Consider the following 15,141-nt stretch of genomic DNA (forward strand, 5'->3'; position numbering starts at 1 on the left):
ATGTTCAAATAATTGTACCGACTGACTGCTGCCTTGGTCATTCACTCGATGCCGCCCTGGTCAAGAGCGCCAAACCCATATTGAACTCAAAATTTCCAGCAAAGTTCCTGTAATTTTATGGGCTGGAAATAGTTAGCAATAATTAATTGGTCAAAAGCCAGAGATAAAGGACAAGGGTAAAGGATATTAATAATAATAAATTAAACAAGCATGTTAACTCCGCTGACCAATCAGTCAAGGCACCATTGTGACGAAGAAGAAGCATTAAAACCTACAAGAAAGAAAATTTAGAGCATGACTGCGTCGTACAGCTGAACATAAATATGAGATTCTCGCCACATTTTTATCATCAAGACAGGTGCAACATTAATCTAAGATGCTGGTTGGTGGGTGTGACAGAGAATTTTTTAATACAATATGGTTCAATTTCAAAATAATGAATTGGGTCTACCGACTATAATTAAAGTGGCAACAAATCTATACACACGTTGATCTTTACAACAATTCTCTCCGGAGTCTATAAACAAAGAAGCTCCTAACATTTCCAAATTCATTTGAGACTATCATGGATTTGTTGGCAAGGCTTGGTCTATCGCATCCCCAATGAAAGAATATCTACAAAATCTGCAAACAGCTTTATCAACAGAGCTCTTGATGTTCCAAAAAACCTCTGCCTGGCTGACCTTTGGTTGCAGTTTACACCTTAGAAAGCGTCTGTGCTATCTCCTAATATGGAGAGAGAAAATGGAGCAATAGCAACGTTAAATGATTGTTCTCCTACAATGTCAATGTACTTCATTTCATAGTCACCTTCCTGCACCACATTTAGAAAGAACTCAGGTTTACCACCCATTTTCATAATGCCAAATAAGCATGAATTCACAAGTAAGATTAAGATTTAATTTATTATGTAAAAGTAAAAAGAATTAAATATTCTGTTTTTTCAATTACGAAAAATTCCACTCATAAAATGAGTAGATGCGTAGAATTTGGAAAAAAACATGATGTGATATGCAATGTGAACGCGCAATTACCAAAAGATAACAATTTATTTAGCATGCAATTTCAAGAGAAATGCCTCGTGAGGCTTTTTCTTTATCGTCTACCATGGATGTTCAGGCTTGTTAGACATTTCTGAGTTTAAAAAAATATCAAGAACTTACAGCTTCTTACCTTGTTAGACATAAATAAGAAAGAAAATAATATTGCATCATGGATGTCCCACTAAAAAGCAAAACAAAAAATTCCCAATGAAAGCGTGTTTGAAGTGTGCACTCCACATGTGAATTTATGAAAACAAGTTTGACTATAAATTTTACTCGACATGTTTAAGACAATACGTTATAGCAGTCCTTTTACTGGATCAGAAAAACAGACATAATTATAAACGGAAAAAGAATATAAACAACAAGAAGTTCATATAGGTAAAATTGTTCTAACCATTCTACCATTAGCAGTAGTTAATGAGCATGCTGATGAATATTCAAAGCCAGTCTTGGGAAGTATAACTGGTTGTTCACCAATAACACCAACACCCCTGCAAAAATAAAAAACACATCCAGGTTGAGCGGGGGAACACACCTTCACATGCTTAATGCATCAAGGAGGAATGTATAGAAGCAAGTCAAACTTACCGGACATTTTCTGTTTTCCCATTTGCATCAGTGATAATCCAATGTCTTCTGAGAAGTTGAACTGGCCGGTTTGAATTATTGGTTATTCTAATTCGATATGCAAAAAAGTACTGATTCTTCGAAGGCTGGCTTCGGCCTTCTATGTAAACACTCCTGACTTGTACCCTTATACCCTACATGATAGGAATGACATTAGAAGGGAGAATTAGTAGTATTATAGGGATTTATTAGTAAATAATAGAGAGTTAGTCATTGTCTTTGATTATGAATGGGGAAGTGGGAAAGGAGGAAGTTAAGCATTGATTCAGTTGGTTTAGGCCTGAGTGATTTCAAGATAGAAAGGATCCAAGTGCCTCAAATTACTTGGGCGATCGTGTAGTTCTCTTATCTTTTATTTTGGTTCATAACATTACAGAATCAATCAAAATTATGTCTACTGTCAAGATTTTCATCCGCTCACACATGGAGATTCTAGCTTCTACACACTCCGTTTCTCTAATCAATTTATTCTGAAGGAAGGAATAATTGTCATTTTTTAACTCTTTATGAATGAAATAAGAACAGACATTTATTAGGTAGCATATAGGATAGTATGTTTGATTCAGATAGCAAGAGGAGGTTACTTTTATAAATTGAAAAAACGGTATGTTATTTAATCCATCAACAACATTCATAAGAAGATAAAAAAATGTACCAAAGTTGTCGCATCACTTGCACACTTCAAAAGACTGTGAGGAGAAATTTCATTCAGCTCATCACGATATTTAGCAGCATCCTGAAAAGAAAATTTTGCAAATAGATAAATGGAAAAAGGTAGTGATGAAGTCATGGTATTACGAGATGAAATAAAGTTGTGGAGTCAGTCAAGGCTGCGGCCACCGACTTGTGCCAAGCTTGTCCAGAAATTAATAAAATATATTTATCAAATTATTAACCCCAAGGGCCAAAACTGAAAAAGGCATATGTCCATCGGTTTTGAAGCCATTATATTTATTAGTCATTCATAGAGAACACGACACGGTAATAGGTGGTGTTAAGGATATTTAGTAATAAATTATAGTTTACCATATATAATATATTTGATATTTTATTATAAGGCAAATACATAAGTATCTTTCCATTTATTGTTATTTTCATTTATTACTATTTTCATATCCTTGTAATTCATTTGATTATAAATAAGATAACTTTCACACCATCTAGGTGTGGTGGATTAATCAAACATTCACATGGTATCAGAGCCCTCTCGGTTTAACAACCCCGATCCTCTCTTTTCAATGGCTTTTGAATCCTCTAATCTTCTTCTCCACCACCCCTGTTGGCTTTGACGCCGTAGGGGCAGTCTTCATGGTTGCCGCAGGTGGAGCCGATTGATTACTCTTCGGCTCCACCCTATTGACCTCCAAATCACCTTTCGTCATACTCTGTACATACAACCTCACATTTTCCAACCCAATCGGTTTTCCCCTTGGCCAATATAGTCTCTCTCATTTTCTTCCCAATCAACCTTCATCCTTCACATAAACCCTAACCTAAACCTATCAACCTTCTGCAGAGATTTACCTTCGAAATCTGGGTGCCGCACTGGCCTATTCGCCAACCAAGTTGCCGCCGCCCTTCCTGCAAAAATTGGCTTCTTCGCCCGATGAGGCGACTCTTCCGACTGCCCTTCTCGCCAAAATTGGCTCCTTCGCCCAATGTGGCGACTCTTCCGGCTTCAACATTGTCTTTGTCCCTTGCTCTAGGTTTCCCCTTCTACTTCTTGGGGTTAGAAATATTCTCACCAGAGCCAAGGCAGCATCGTCGCTAAGCGACAATCCCTCTTCATGGGTTAGACATATTCTCGCCGAAGCCAAGGCAGCATCGCCGCTGAGCGGCGATCCCTCTGCAATTTTTGATGACCAAGAACCGGGTTGTTAGCATCTTCATAAAAAGTGTTTCTCAACCTCTTTGAATTTTTCAGATTCAAGCTTCACGTTCGTTTAAATCTGACGCTTAGCTTGCGGTGGGGGGTTAAGAATATTTAGTAATAAATTATAGTTTACCATATATATTATATTTGATATTTTATTATAAGGCAAATATCTAATATTTGTCTTATTATCATATGTATTTTTCTATTTATTGTTATTTCCATTTATTACTATTTCATATTCTTGTAATTTATTTGATTATAAATAAGATAACTTTCACACCATTTAGGAGGGGTGGATTAATCAAACATTCGGTATAGTCTACTCTCAAGTCTCAAGTAAAATGAAAATATTGTCAATAATGAAAGATCTGGAACAATGTGTACCTCAAACCTCTCACTAGAAATAGCCTCCTTAATCAGTCTTCGAAGACGCAAAACTGGCTCTTCCTCTTCAAATAATTTTAACGAGTCACGTATCCTTGCAGCTTCTTCATAATCCTAGAGTTAGCAAGTGACATTCAGAGGAAAAATCCGTAAACTGAACGTAGCATTTGAAAACGTTAGAATTACAATTGTTTCATCTACTACTCTAATGTAGTCTTTAGGGGAGGGGCCTTTAAGTTTCTAGAGGGCGCATCTAGCCAGATACTTGAACTTTTTCAGGCCATAAATTAAGGCCAAATGAGGGAACCAGTGAATGTTCAAGCATATTCAGATTGCAAAACATATTCCAGTCCTGATATTGCCTTTCCATTCAACCATACTTTACCTGGAAAGCTACAGAAAAAATAGAATCGACAACCGAGCAGACATGAGAGAACTCCAGCACATAGAAACAATAGAACACGAGGAAACGCATATCTGATCATAAACAAACATCGATAAGTATAACTAAGCTCCTTAACCAGAAATTTATGCGGAATCAATCTAACTAGCAATTAAAAAATGACCTAGCGGCAATAGTCAATAATCCGATACATCAATGAAAGTTAAAGATTCCACCAGACGAGTGAACTTCGACGATTAGCTTAAACACGTTGATTTATGAGACTCATAGTTATGAGAGAAAGAGAAAACAAGAGAGAGACCTCGGACTTGGCGGCAACCTCCAATTGCTGCTTCAGTAGTGCATAAGTTTCACTGCGAGACAGAAACGAACGACTCCGACTCGTACTCGCACTCTGGCTCTGACTTCCTCCACCATCGCCATTCCTCTCCAAAGCGCATGCTACAATCCTACAAGTTCTTCCAAATGCTCGACGACCTCCAAAACACCTAATTATCCCAACCTCCATTTCCGGAACACAAAAGCTTCCTCGTCCCGTTAAATTCATCCTCGACCCCGCATTAAAATCACCAAAAACCTTGAAGCTCAAAGAATGCATCCTCTCCTCTCTTCCGAAATCCTGCTGCAACTCTCACTGTTCGAATCAAGAGATTCTCTGTTCTGATCAATGTAACATGAAGCGAGAATTGGAATCCTGTATGGCAGCGAAGATGCTCTGTTCTTCAGCATATAGCGATACTTGTACGCGCGTTATTAACTAAAATCCAAAAAAGATTAAGTGAAGTTACTTAATTACCCCTAAAATGAGCCTAAATGAGATTAAGTAGGGTTAGGGGGAAACAAGCATTTATACTATTTTTCTTTCTAAATACTTATTTAATGTAAAAGGATTTCCTTTTTAAGTACGTGGAACAGAAATTCCACGTGTCAGATGCACTGTGGTCCTTCATAGTACTGTCGTCTAAGACGAGTGACAGCTGGTGATGGTAATTATACGCAGCTCATTTTTTATTTAAATACTTCTAAATTTTCAAAAAATTTAATAATATATTTTAATTATTTAAAAATATCTTAAAAATAGCTTTAAAACTTTTATATTTTGAAATTTAAAAAAAAATTTAAAAATACAAAATTTCATTAATACCCTCACTTTTAACCCTTTCTTTTCTTTTTAATTATTATTTTTAGATATTTTAAACTTTTTTTTATTAAATTAGCTTGTATTTAATTAATTTTGACTCTAAAATTAGAGTTTAAGAGGTTAGAATAACACTTTACACAATAATATAATATTATCCACTTTGACCATAAACTCTCATGAATTTATTCTAAAATTTCCAAAAGGCCGCATACGATGTATTCCTACTCATGATTATTCCCTAAATTAGCCTTAACTCACTCCCAACAATTCTCAACAAAGATTGTATTTATAAAAATGAATAAAAATATTCTTCTAAAATTTTTTCAAAATTTTTAATTCCGTATTAATTTTGATGTCTATGTTAGGGTCGTGCTATTAATTTCGTATTATTCTTCAGAAATTTTTAATGGATCGTATTAAAAAATACATATTTATACTGTTCGGATGTAAAAAAAAAAAAATCTATAAAGTTTAATATTTTTATATTAATATCATATTTTAAAGTTTTTTTTTTCGTGAAAAGGGCAAAAAAGGAAGGATATTAGAAAGACAGAAAGTTATTCCAATTTGATCGCCGGCAGGTGGAAAAATGCGTGTTTTTTTATTTATTTATTTTCCAAGTTTTTTTTAGTGCCTTTATTGCTGCCTTTAAAAAGTATTTTATCCATTTTATTGCCATCTTTTAAAAAGTATTTTATATTTTATAAATATTTTGTTCAGCAGCCTCACAAGGTTGAATTTGGTCAAGGGATAGAACAAAATACATTATAATTAATATATATATATGTATATTTATATATTTGAAAATAAATAAAATTATATTTGATGTATTATTATTAAATAAAAATTATAATTAAAAAATTTAAAATAAAAAAATTAATTGGTTTTGGAATAACCGTCGTTGGGCGCTCAATTTTGACTAGTTAATTCCCCAAATTTTAGCGGCTTCTTAGTCCTTCATTCTTGCTATTGCAATCGCGCCACCAACCACTGCTTCACCAAATTTCTCCTCGGCGGACGCTCCGAGGTCCTTCTCTTTCGCCTTGTTCTCTTCTTCGATCTCAGATCTCGAGCTCAGGCCTTCGAAATGCAGAGCTCTGCGGTTACTTTATCGCCTGCTCTTCCTCTTCTCAAGCCACGGAGGCCTTTGAGTTCGTCTTTCAGCTCTGGATGTAACTCAGTTCGGGTATCTTCTTCGTCTTCCTCGAATTCCAGAGATCTCGGGGACCTGAACAATGTTCGTCTCACTTCCTCATGGCCGCAGCGATCTTGGACTCTGTCTTCGTCTCCTTTTTCCTCTGCGCAACTCCGGCCATGGACTGGCGTGCCCTCGCTTGCTTCGGATTCTGATGCGAGTCATTTCAAGGTTCAGGCCACTGCGGTGCCGGATAGCGCAGGAGAGGATGCTAGTGCTGGCGGTAATCTAAGGAAAACGTTGGAGCTCGGGTTGTTGTTTGGCCTCTGGTACCTTTTCAACATCTACTTTAACATCTACAACAAGCAGGTTAGGTGTTTTCTTTTTCTTTGAAAATTTACGGTGTTTGTGCATTTTTTGTGGCGCGGTTGTTAGAAATTAGCTGTTATTTTGTTCGATTTGCATGAAATGTCCGTACTGTTATATGAACACGACTCTCCACAATGGTACGATATTGTCCACTTTGAGCCTAAGCTCTCATGACTTTGCTTTGGGATTCCCAAAAGGCTTCATACCAATGGAGTTAGTATTCCTCACTTATAAACCCATGATCATTCTCTAAATTAGCGGATGTGGGACTTTCATCATCCAACACGTACATCTAGAAACCGAGGCTTCGTAATGTTCTGTTTGTGGATCCTATCGTGAAATAGTTATTCTTATGCTTAAATTATCTTAATAATCAAATACGCATGAGGATGGTGTAAGATGTGTCTCTTATATTATATTCAGTTTTTCTCTATGCCAGTATTGTTTTCCGAGGATTTTTCCAGGAGTCTTTCTTCTGACATATCGACACCAGCTTTTCTCTTTCACCTCCGATATTATCATATTTGGACGAGGTAGAGAATAAGTTGTTCTAATAAAGATGTAAAATCAAGATCTTCTAGTAAATCCGTAGGAAAATATTTTTTTGTATGAAGACCTTGATAATGACGAAGGAACGAAAAGGTATGGTTAATCTCTTGCTGGTATGTTGATAGTTGAAAGTTGATTAACCTTGAGAGGTTTTTCTACTCTGCAAACGACCTTAAGTAGCACACTGTGGAATTAAATCCTTAGTATTTATTAAGTAAATTGCTCGCTCGATATTTCGTGCAACTCTTTTACCTGCTTATTCATTTCAAGTTTCAACTTGACTTGTATTGGTCAAGATGACTTGAAATGCTAGCTTCTTTGGGAGACGCTGATACTATCTGACACTACTTGTTTGCAGGTTCTCAAGGTGTTCCCGTTCCCTGTAACTGTCACTGCAGTTCAATTTGCTGTAGGTACTGTACTTGTTGTTCTTATGTGGGGACTTAACCTTTACAAAAGGCCAAAGATCAGTGGTGCTCAGGTAATCGTTATTTTACCCTCTTTCAGGTTTTAGGAATCTTTTGTATGCGTAACTAATTTTAAAAAAATGAATATTCATTGAGGTTTTCTGTTTCCTATATAAAAATTTTCGTTTCGAGGTTTTGACTTCTTTAAAACTTGACAGCTTGCTGCTATTCTGCCGCTGGCATTCGTTCACACATTGGGGAACCTTTTTACAAATATGAGTCTTGGGAAAGTAGCAGTATCGTTCACTCACACAATCAAAGCTATGGAGCCATTTTTTTCAGTTATCCTGTCGGCAATGTTTCTTGGAGAGGTATGAATTTATGTCCGGTCACAACTTAGATAATTATGTATTTTAGTACCACGTGCTCATATCCCTGGCGAAAGTCAGAGCAGAATCAGCCCTGAATTTTCAGCAATTAAATGTTCTATTACTTTTTATGTTTGAGGTCCAAACATTAACCTTTTATAATTGTGAGAAAAGTGCTTGTGTTGTTGCATCCCTTCTGTCCATTATTGGTGATATCTTAACTCTGATGTTCGTCTTTGTGTCTTTGAAGACTCCCACTCCCTGGGTAGTTGCATCTCTTCTGCCAATTGTCGGTGGTGTTGCATTGGCATCTGCCACTGAGGCGTCCTTCAACTGGTAAGACGAGTGTTTTAGTATATCAATATTCATGTCTACTCTTTTAAATAGACAACTAAAAATGGATTATTTATGCAATTTCTGATATATCATATTTCTTGTAAAAGGGCTGGATTTTGGAGTGCAATGGCGTCCAATGTGACTAATCAATCTCGTAACGTCCTTAGCAAAAAGGTCATGGTGAAGAAAGATGTAAGCACCACTGATTCGTCTTTCTCGTTACCCGCGTTGCTTCTGTTTACAATTGTATTGATTTGGAACATATGTTCTATATCTAAATGGATGAGAAAATATTATTAATATCTTTGCTCGTTGGTGTGGTAAGTAACAACGTTTTGTTCTTGAAACAGGATTCAATTGACAACATCACGCTCTTTTCAATTATAACGGTCATGTCCTTTTTCTTACTATCCCCTGTGGCTATCTTCATGGAAGGTGTCAAGTTCACTCCTGCATACCTTCAATCAGCGGTGAGTAACTCAAATTAAAAGTTCTGTTGAAATTTTATTCAGTTTTATCTCGTTCTTCATTGTAATTCCTTTTATTACAGGGTTTGAACATGAATCAAGTCTACACTAGGTCGCTTCTTGCTGCCCTTTGTTTCCATGCATACCAACAGGTAAGATTTCCTGAACATATACTTTTTTTTTTTTTTTGAAATGTCTACGTCTTGCTTCTTGTTCAAATATAGCTAAAATGGATTTTCACTGACAGCCATTGGGGTGACTTTTGCAGGTTTCTTACATGATTTTGCAAAGAGTTTCGCCTGTTACCCACTCGGTCGGAAATTGTGTAAAGCGTGTTGTGGTCATCGTGAGCTCTGTTATCTTCTTCCAAACACCAGTTTCTCCAATCAACTCTCTTGGTAATATCGGCTGCTTCCATATTCTGTTTGTGAATATATGTTGAACGCTTAAAAATACTTACTGTTCTCGGACCTAATCCAGGCACTGGAGTAGCTCTTGCTGGGGTTTTCCTGTATTCAAGAGTTAAGCGCATCAAAGCTAAGCCAAAGACAGCTTAAAGCCTCCCATGAAATTTTGCCTTAATAAGTTGGTTTGCTGCTAGATAACGAAAAATCCATCAATGATTTGTTTGTAGTTGCGCACGATCCATGTAGAAAACAACTGTAAGGTTTTTGTTCTCTTCAGTTTTATACCATTTCTTTCTGCTCTTCAGGATGACTTTTATTCTCCGTGGATAAATAGCCATCTTCCTTCCCTCTGGACACACATTCGCTTGGTTTAAATGTCCATCCACGATATTAGAAGCGAACATTTTGTGCTTTCAGGTTTAAACCCGGTGTGTGTTTCCCACTTGTTGCAAACTTGCTTTACTCAACACAGGTGGAAACTTATTGAATTAGGCCGTCACAATGCACTCTTACAAATGGCAGGGTGTAATTATAACTTGAAATTGACTCAGCCGGTAAGGTAGTTAATGATTTTTACCTTTATTACTAGAATTATTGGTACAAAAAGATCTCACCCCGATTGGAGAGGAGAAGTATTCCCTATTAGAGTGTGAAAATCTCTCTAAAAGACGCGTTTTAAAACTATGAGGCTGATGGTGATACAAAACAAGCCAAAATGGGCAATATCTACTAGCGATGGACTTGGATGAATTGTTGTTAACGGTATTAGAATTAGACACTGAGCGGTATGCTCACGAGAATGCTAGCCCCCAAAGGGGTGGGGGTGGATGGTGAGATTCTCATATTAGTTGGAGAGAATAACAAAGTATTCCTACAAAGGGTATGGAAATTGAGGACGCTGGCTAAGGGGTGGGTGAATTGTGAGATTCTCCTATTACTTGGAGAGAAGAATGAAGTATTCCTTGAAAGAGTGTAGAAACCTCTCCCTAACCGATACGTTTAAAATCTTGAGGAGAGTCTTGGAGGAGAAAGCACAAAGAGAACAATATTTTCGGCTCACCTAACAATATTTGCTAACTTGAACAATAACTATCAATCACATTAACGTTAGAAATTGTCGTGATAAATATAATTAAATACAACAACCATTAAGGATAAAGTGAAACATAATCCATATGATAGGTTCTTTTAACTTTAAATTTTAATAGATTTATGTATTTTTTATTTTGTCTCCAATAAGTGATTAATATTAGATTTTTTTTTTCTAGTTTCAACCAATTGAAAATTTTGGTCCCTTAAATATAAAATTATAATTTAAAATCAATTAATTATTTAAAATTTTAAATATTCATAACATATTCCCTAAAAATTGGAACTTTAAAAATTTATTAAATATTTAAAAAATTCAAAAAACTTAAAAGTTCACTTTTTAAAGACCGAAGTTGAAAAATTAAAATTGTAATGTACCTGATATGAAAATATTTGATTATAAGCCCATTACTGGGTTCATGGATCAACCAGGCCCATTACGGCTCTAACTCGGAAGTTTCTTCAAACGAGCCCACCAAGCCCACGAATTATCGGAAGAAAAGAAAAGGGGCATAATTCCAATTCATCTCAACCGTCCACGTGGTTACCGCTAACTGATCATCGCCATCATCGCAAGGTATGTAAGAAAGCCAAATTTCTTATTATGCTCTGTAATCGTGCAGATTAGAAAAAAAAACAATTGGAAAACCAGTCTCCCGAATTCCTGGAGAGAGAGAGAGAGAGAGAGAGAGAGAGAGGGAAATCGGTGAAGATGTTGAGTTTCAGTTCGAAGAGGCTTCTAGGGATTGTGTCTAGGGATTTTCCGTCGCCGGCCGTTCAAATCTTCCCGCGATTTTACCACGAGAGGGTTATTGATCACTACAGTAACCCTCGAAATGTTGGATCGTTTGATAAGAACGATCCGACGGTCGGCACGGGCCTTGTTGGTGCGCCCGCCTGTGGCGATGTTATGAAGCTTCAGATCAAGGTCGATGAGAAGACTGGTAAGGTTGTTGATGCTTGCTTCAAGACGTTTGGCTGCGGTTCCGCGATTGCTTCCTCGTCGTTGGGTTCGTTTTTCTTCTCTGTTCCTTAAATTTCTTTATTGGAGAAATCGATAACTATATTTGTTGTTGATATCTTGCGATTTCATTGTGATTTCTGGAAGGAGGGGACAGAATCGGAAACGCATTTTGTTTTAGTGCTGGATTTTATGATGTGAATATATTTCTCGAATCGTCATTGTTATGCTGGATTTTTTACAAAAAATTGCTCATTAGGTCTCCCGCTTTCAAGTTTTAGCTCTGCTGTATGTTTTGATAGGTTCGGAGAGGTATTTTTTCTGATTCCTGCCCTCGAGGATAAGGAGATGGGCTTTTAAACTTCATGCCTTTCTTTTCAATCGTTGTTCTTAAGTTGATATCTAGGTTCCATTGGCCGTTTCAATAAAATTTCAGCCTGCGGCATGCCATTCCACAAGTTATTCGATATAGAATGTAGCTCGAAGACTGGAATTTCGGTAGCCTTGTTTGTGGATAAATTGCTCCTGAATTTCATTGGACGGACAAAATTATTATTGAAGCTATAGTGACCCATTGTTTGCACTCTCCTTGGACGTTGGTAGTCCTGTCATGGTCATCTAATGTCGTTCTCCTAAGGCGAATGAGCGTGCCATGTACCATTCTCTCTCTTTCTGTTCGGAATATGCAAAATGAAAGTCTTGGTCTCTTTGTCTCTTGCCTTTGCTAGGACTAGGAGTAAATTTAGTTTTTGGGTTTTTCTACTGTATGGGGTAGAGCGGGTTGATCTCTCTCCACATTCTGCTTTTGTGTATTTGTTTCTTTAGAAGCTTTTGGTACTTACTACAAGTGAATTGTGATCTTCTGGCCACATTAGGTTATATATGTAGAGGGCTTTATAAATATGTGAATTTTGAACTTGCAGCTACAGAAATGGTGAAAGGGAAGCATATGGAAGAAGCCTTAACCATTAAAAATTCGTAAGTTTCATTTACCATGTACTTTTCATCTGATTATTATTCGACGAGTTTTCTTCGTATTGTTCATTTGATGTTTTTCTATTAGATATATTATCTGTTTTTTCTCTTGATGAGTCCTGGGGGAAAGATATATGGTAGTATAATTTCATAGATTGGTATGAAGTGTGGGTAGCTACTTCCATTATTGTAAAAATCATCGTGATGTTTGGCTACATGGCCAAAAATTTTATTTAGGGATGCTAACTTTTTGAAAGTGTTTGTGGTGGAGCTCTGAATTGGAGTTTTATTTCCTTTTCTATTAAAAATACGTGTAAGCCTTCTCGAAAGTCATTTCAATGTATGTTCAGCCTTCTCGAAAGTCATTTCAATGTATGTTCTCTGCAGTCATTATCAACAAATAATGGATATGACCAATAGTTTTAAAATTCATATTTGTAGGATTATTTGTGGAACACCACTGCCAACAGTTTTCAAATTTCAGAGTTGCAGCATATGACACCTAAAATTTGAATGTGTTTCTGTTGATCGAACTACAAACTACTAACAGCTTTCGTTTCTTTGTGCACTGAATGATCCATGTACTTCAGTTGGTATTTTGCTTTATTGAAGATTCCAATATTTTCTACTTGCACGTTATAGTATGAGATTTCGATTCAAAATTGTACTGTTTTCATTTTTTAAGTGTTTAGCCTTTTTTTCCTGTTGTACTGCGGCAGTCATGCCATAAATCAGTGAGTTTAAGATAATGAGCCAGAACAAACTTGCAGTTTTAGATGCTCCCGGGGCTTGCTAAAAGAATAATACCTAAATACATAATAATAATATCATCAACTTACTTTATGCCTTCCTTCTGTTCATCATTCTCCTTTTGGTTATTGGTGTATTTGTGAATGCGCATTTTGGTGATTGCATTATTGCATTTACCACCCTCTAGCCTTCAAGGTTTATACTTCATAATAACTTTGGTATACTCGATGCTGCAGGGAAATTGCTAAACATCTCTCCCTACCGCCTGTTAAGTTGCACTGTAGCATGCTTGCCGAAGACGCTATTAAGGCTGCTGTTAAAGATTATGAAGCAAAGCGTGCCAAATTGATGGGTGATGCTAAAACTCTCCCCGTGGAGAAGGCCTCGAACGCTTAGCTAAGTGATGGTTGTAAATGATGTAAAAACTATTATAGTCAATATTTGTAGTCCAAGGTTTTTAATAATCACCTTAGTTTACTCTCAATGTTCTCTTTGATTTCCCCCCTTCCAGGGAACTGGAAGCAATTGTTAGACCATTGGATAACAAGTTCGGACTGCAGTTTTGATTCTATCACGTCGATTTTTGTTGTTTTTCAAATAATCTGTGAAATTAATGTGGCCTTTTGATTGGGTACTATGCTTCTGTTAATGAGATTTATAGTCTTTTAGACTCTGCTTGATATTGACTGTGAGCTTAGGTACAAGGTGGTTGTGTGCAAGTTAGGTTGTTATGTGTTGTTTTGCTAGGACGATAGAGTATATACGATCGTGGTTCATTGTCTATTAGTCGAGCATTCGGCTTTAAATCATCCTTCTTTTGTAGCAGAAAGGAATTATGCAGTTACCTCAAGTTCTGGATCAGGAATGAAGCTCTTGTTTTAGGAATGTTGACTATTGAGTTTAGGATTTTGAAACTTGGAAGGAACCTAAAAGATTATGAAATTGATGAATGTTGCTTCTCTTTCCCATTTTTCATTTACCTATTAGATTAACTTCTATACTTTGTCACATACAACGAATTTACAACCTGCTCTATTATAGAAGGATTGCTTTGGGGGTTGTGTAGCACATACTATCAGATCTTTTGTATGAAGAAAATATTATCCGGTATCGAGAGGATAACAAAAACATAAATAGTATAAAACTCGGATATGAAGGATTGACTCATACCCTTATAGTATACTATCAGGTAAGTTGTCTATAGTAGGTCAAAACGACGATGACCATTGTGTTTATTTATATATTCGTATGCTTTCATCACAAAAATCGGTGGGTCATGGGTCATCCCTTTAAACGAGATGGGCTAGTTTTAACTTGGCTTTTAAGTTCCTTCTTTTGGTCTCTTATGCGCGAAATACATTGAGAGATTTTTAGGAGCATACCTTTATGCAAAAGTTCCAACTAAATTTGTGAGAGTTGAAGGGTTGCCTTAAACGGCCTTCATGTCCACCTGCCTACTTGAGAAATTTGAAACCCTTGGGATGAGTAGAGCGGGTCGAGTCCGCATCGTTGTGTCCAAATCTGATCCATCTGGATAATAGTAAAAGGGCCTATTCTAAATGTCATGTCAATCATTTCACAAGAAAATATTTACATTCTGTGTACAATTACTTGAATAGATGGTTTAATCCATCACACTGAACTGCATAATAAATTAGGATGAATATTCAAAGATTCAATATACTTATCAATTAAGTTATATTCAGGTTAACATGTTTAAAGATTCATTAACCTAACTAACTCCATTGAAATTAAAAATAATTTAATTTATTTTTTTTAATAAGAATTATAGAAAAAGAAACCATGAAAAAAAAAAAAGAAAAGAAAAGAAAAGAAAAGTCCACCGCCGAT

General features: G+C 36.3%; 2 protein-coding genes across 2 annotated transcripts; one reads left to right on the forward strand and one right to left on the reverse strand.

Annotated features, from left to right (window-relative positions):
• Positions 1-310: 310 nt before the first annotated feature.
• Positions 311-5,046, reverse strand: LOC111490299. The gene is made up of 6 exons (XM_023138883.1): positions 4,638-5,046; positions 3,934-4,047; positions 2,329-2,409; positions 1,635-1,807; positions 1,441-1,537; positions 311-814 (listed from the first exon to the last, which is right to left on the reverse strand). Exons 1-6 carry the CDS (start codon positions 4,932-4,934, stop codon positions 704-706), a joined length of 873 nt encoding a protein of 290 aa, XP_022994651.1. The 5' UTR covers positions 4,935-5,046; the 3' UTR covers positions 311-703.
• Positions 5,047-6,424: 1,378 nt separating this feature from the next.
• On the forward strand, positions 6,425-9,939 carry LOC111490279 (triose phosphate/phosphate translocator, non-green plastid, chloroplastic-like). The gene is made up of 9 exons (XM_023138854.1): positions 6,425-6,981; positions 7,889-8,011; positions 8,156-8,308; positions 8,556-8,641; positions 8,749-8,833; positions 8,992-9,111; positions 9,192-9,260; positions 9,377-9,506; positions 9,589-9,939. The coding sequence occupies exons 1-9, from the start codon at positions 6,565-6,567 to the stop codon at positions 9,663-9,665; spliced, it is 1,260 nt and encodes a 419-aa protein (XP_022994622.1). The 5' UTR covers positions 6,425-6,564; the 3' UTR covers positions 9,666-9,939.
• The last annotated feature ends 5,202 nt before the right edge of the window (positions 9,940-15,141 follow it).

The sequence above is a fragment of the Cucurbita maxima genome, unplaced genomic scaffold (assembly GCF_002738345.1).
Source record: "Cucurbita maxima cultivar Rimu unplaced genomic scaffold, Cmax_1.0 Cma_Scf00015, whole genome shotgun sequence".
NCBI lineage: Eukaryota > Viridiplantae > Streptophyta > Magnoliopsida > Cucurbitales > Cucurbitaceae > Cucurbita > Cucurbita maxima.

Coding starts and splice junctions, on each gene's coding strand:
- LOC111490279 (XM_023138854.1), top strand. CDS start 6,565: ATGCAGAGCTCTGCGGTTACTTTATCGCCTGCTCTTCCTCTTCTCAAG. Junction 9,112..9,191: donor CTGCATACCTTCAATCAGCG/GTGAGTAACTCA, acceptor CTTTTATTACAG/GGTTTGAACATGAATCAAGT. Junction 9,261..9,376: donor GTTTCCATGCATACCAACAG/GTAAGATTTCCT, acceptor TGACTTTTGCAG/GTTTCTTACATGATTTTGCA.
- LOC111490299 (XM_023138883.1), bottom strand. CDS start 4,934: ATGCATTCTTTGAGCTTCAAGGTTTTTGGTGATTTTAATGCGGGGTCG. Junction 1,808..2,328: donor CAAGTGATGCGACAACTTTG/GTACATTTTTTT, acceptor CCTATCATGTAG/GGTATAAGGGTACAAGTCAG. Junction 1,538..1,634: donor GGGAAAACAGAAAATGTCCG/GTAAGTTTGACT, acceptor TTATTTTTGCAG/GGGTGTTGGTGTTATTGGTG.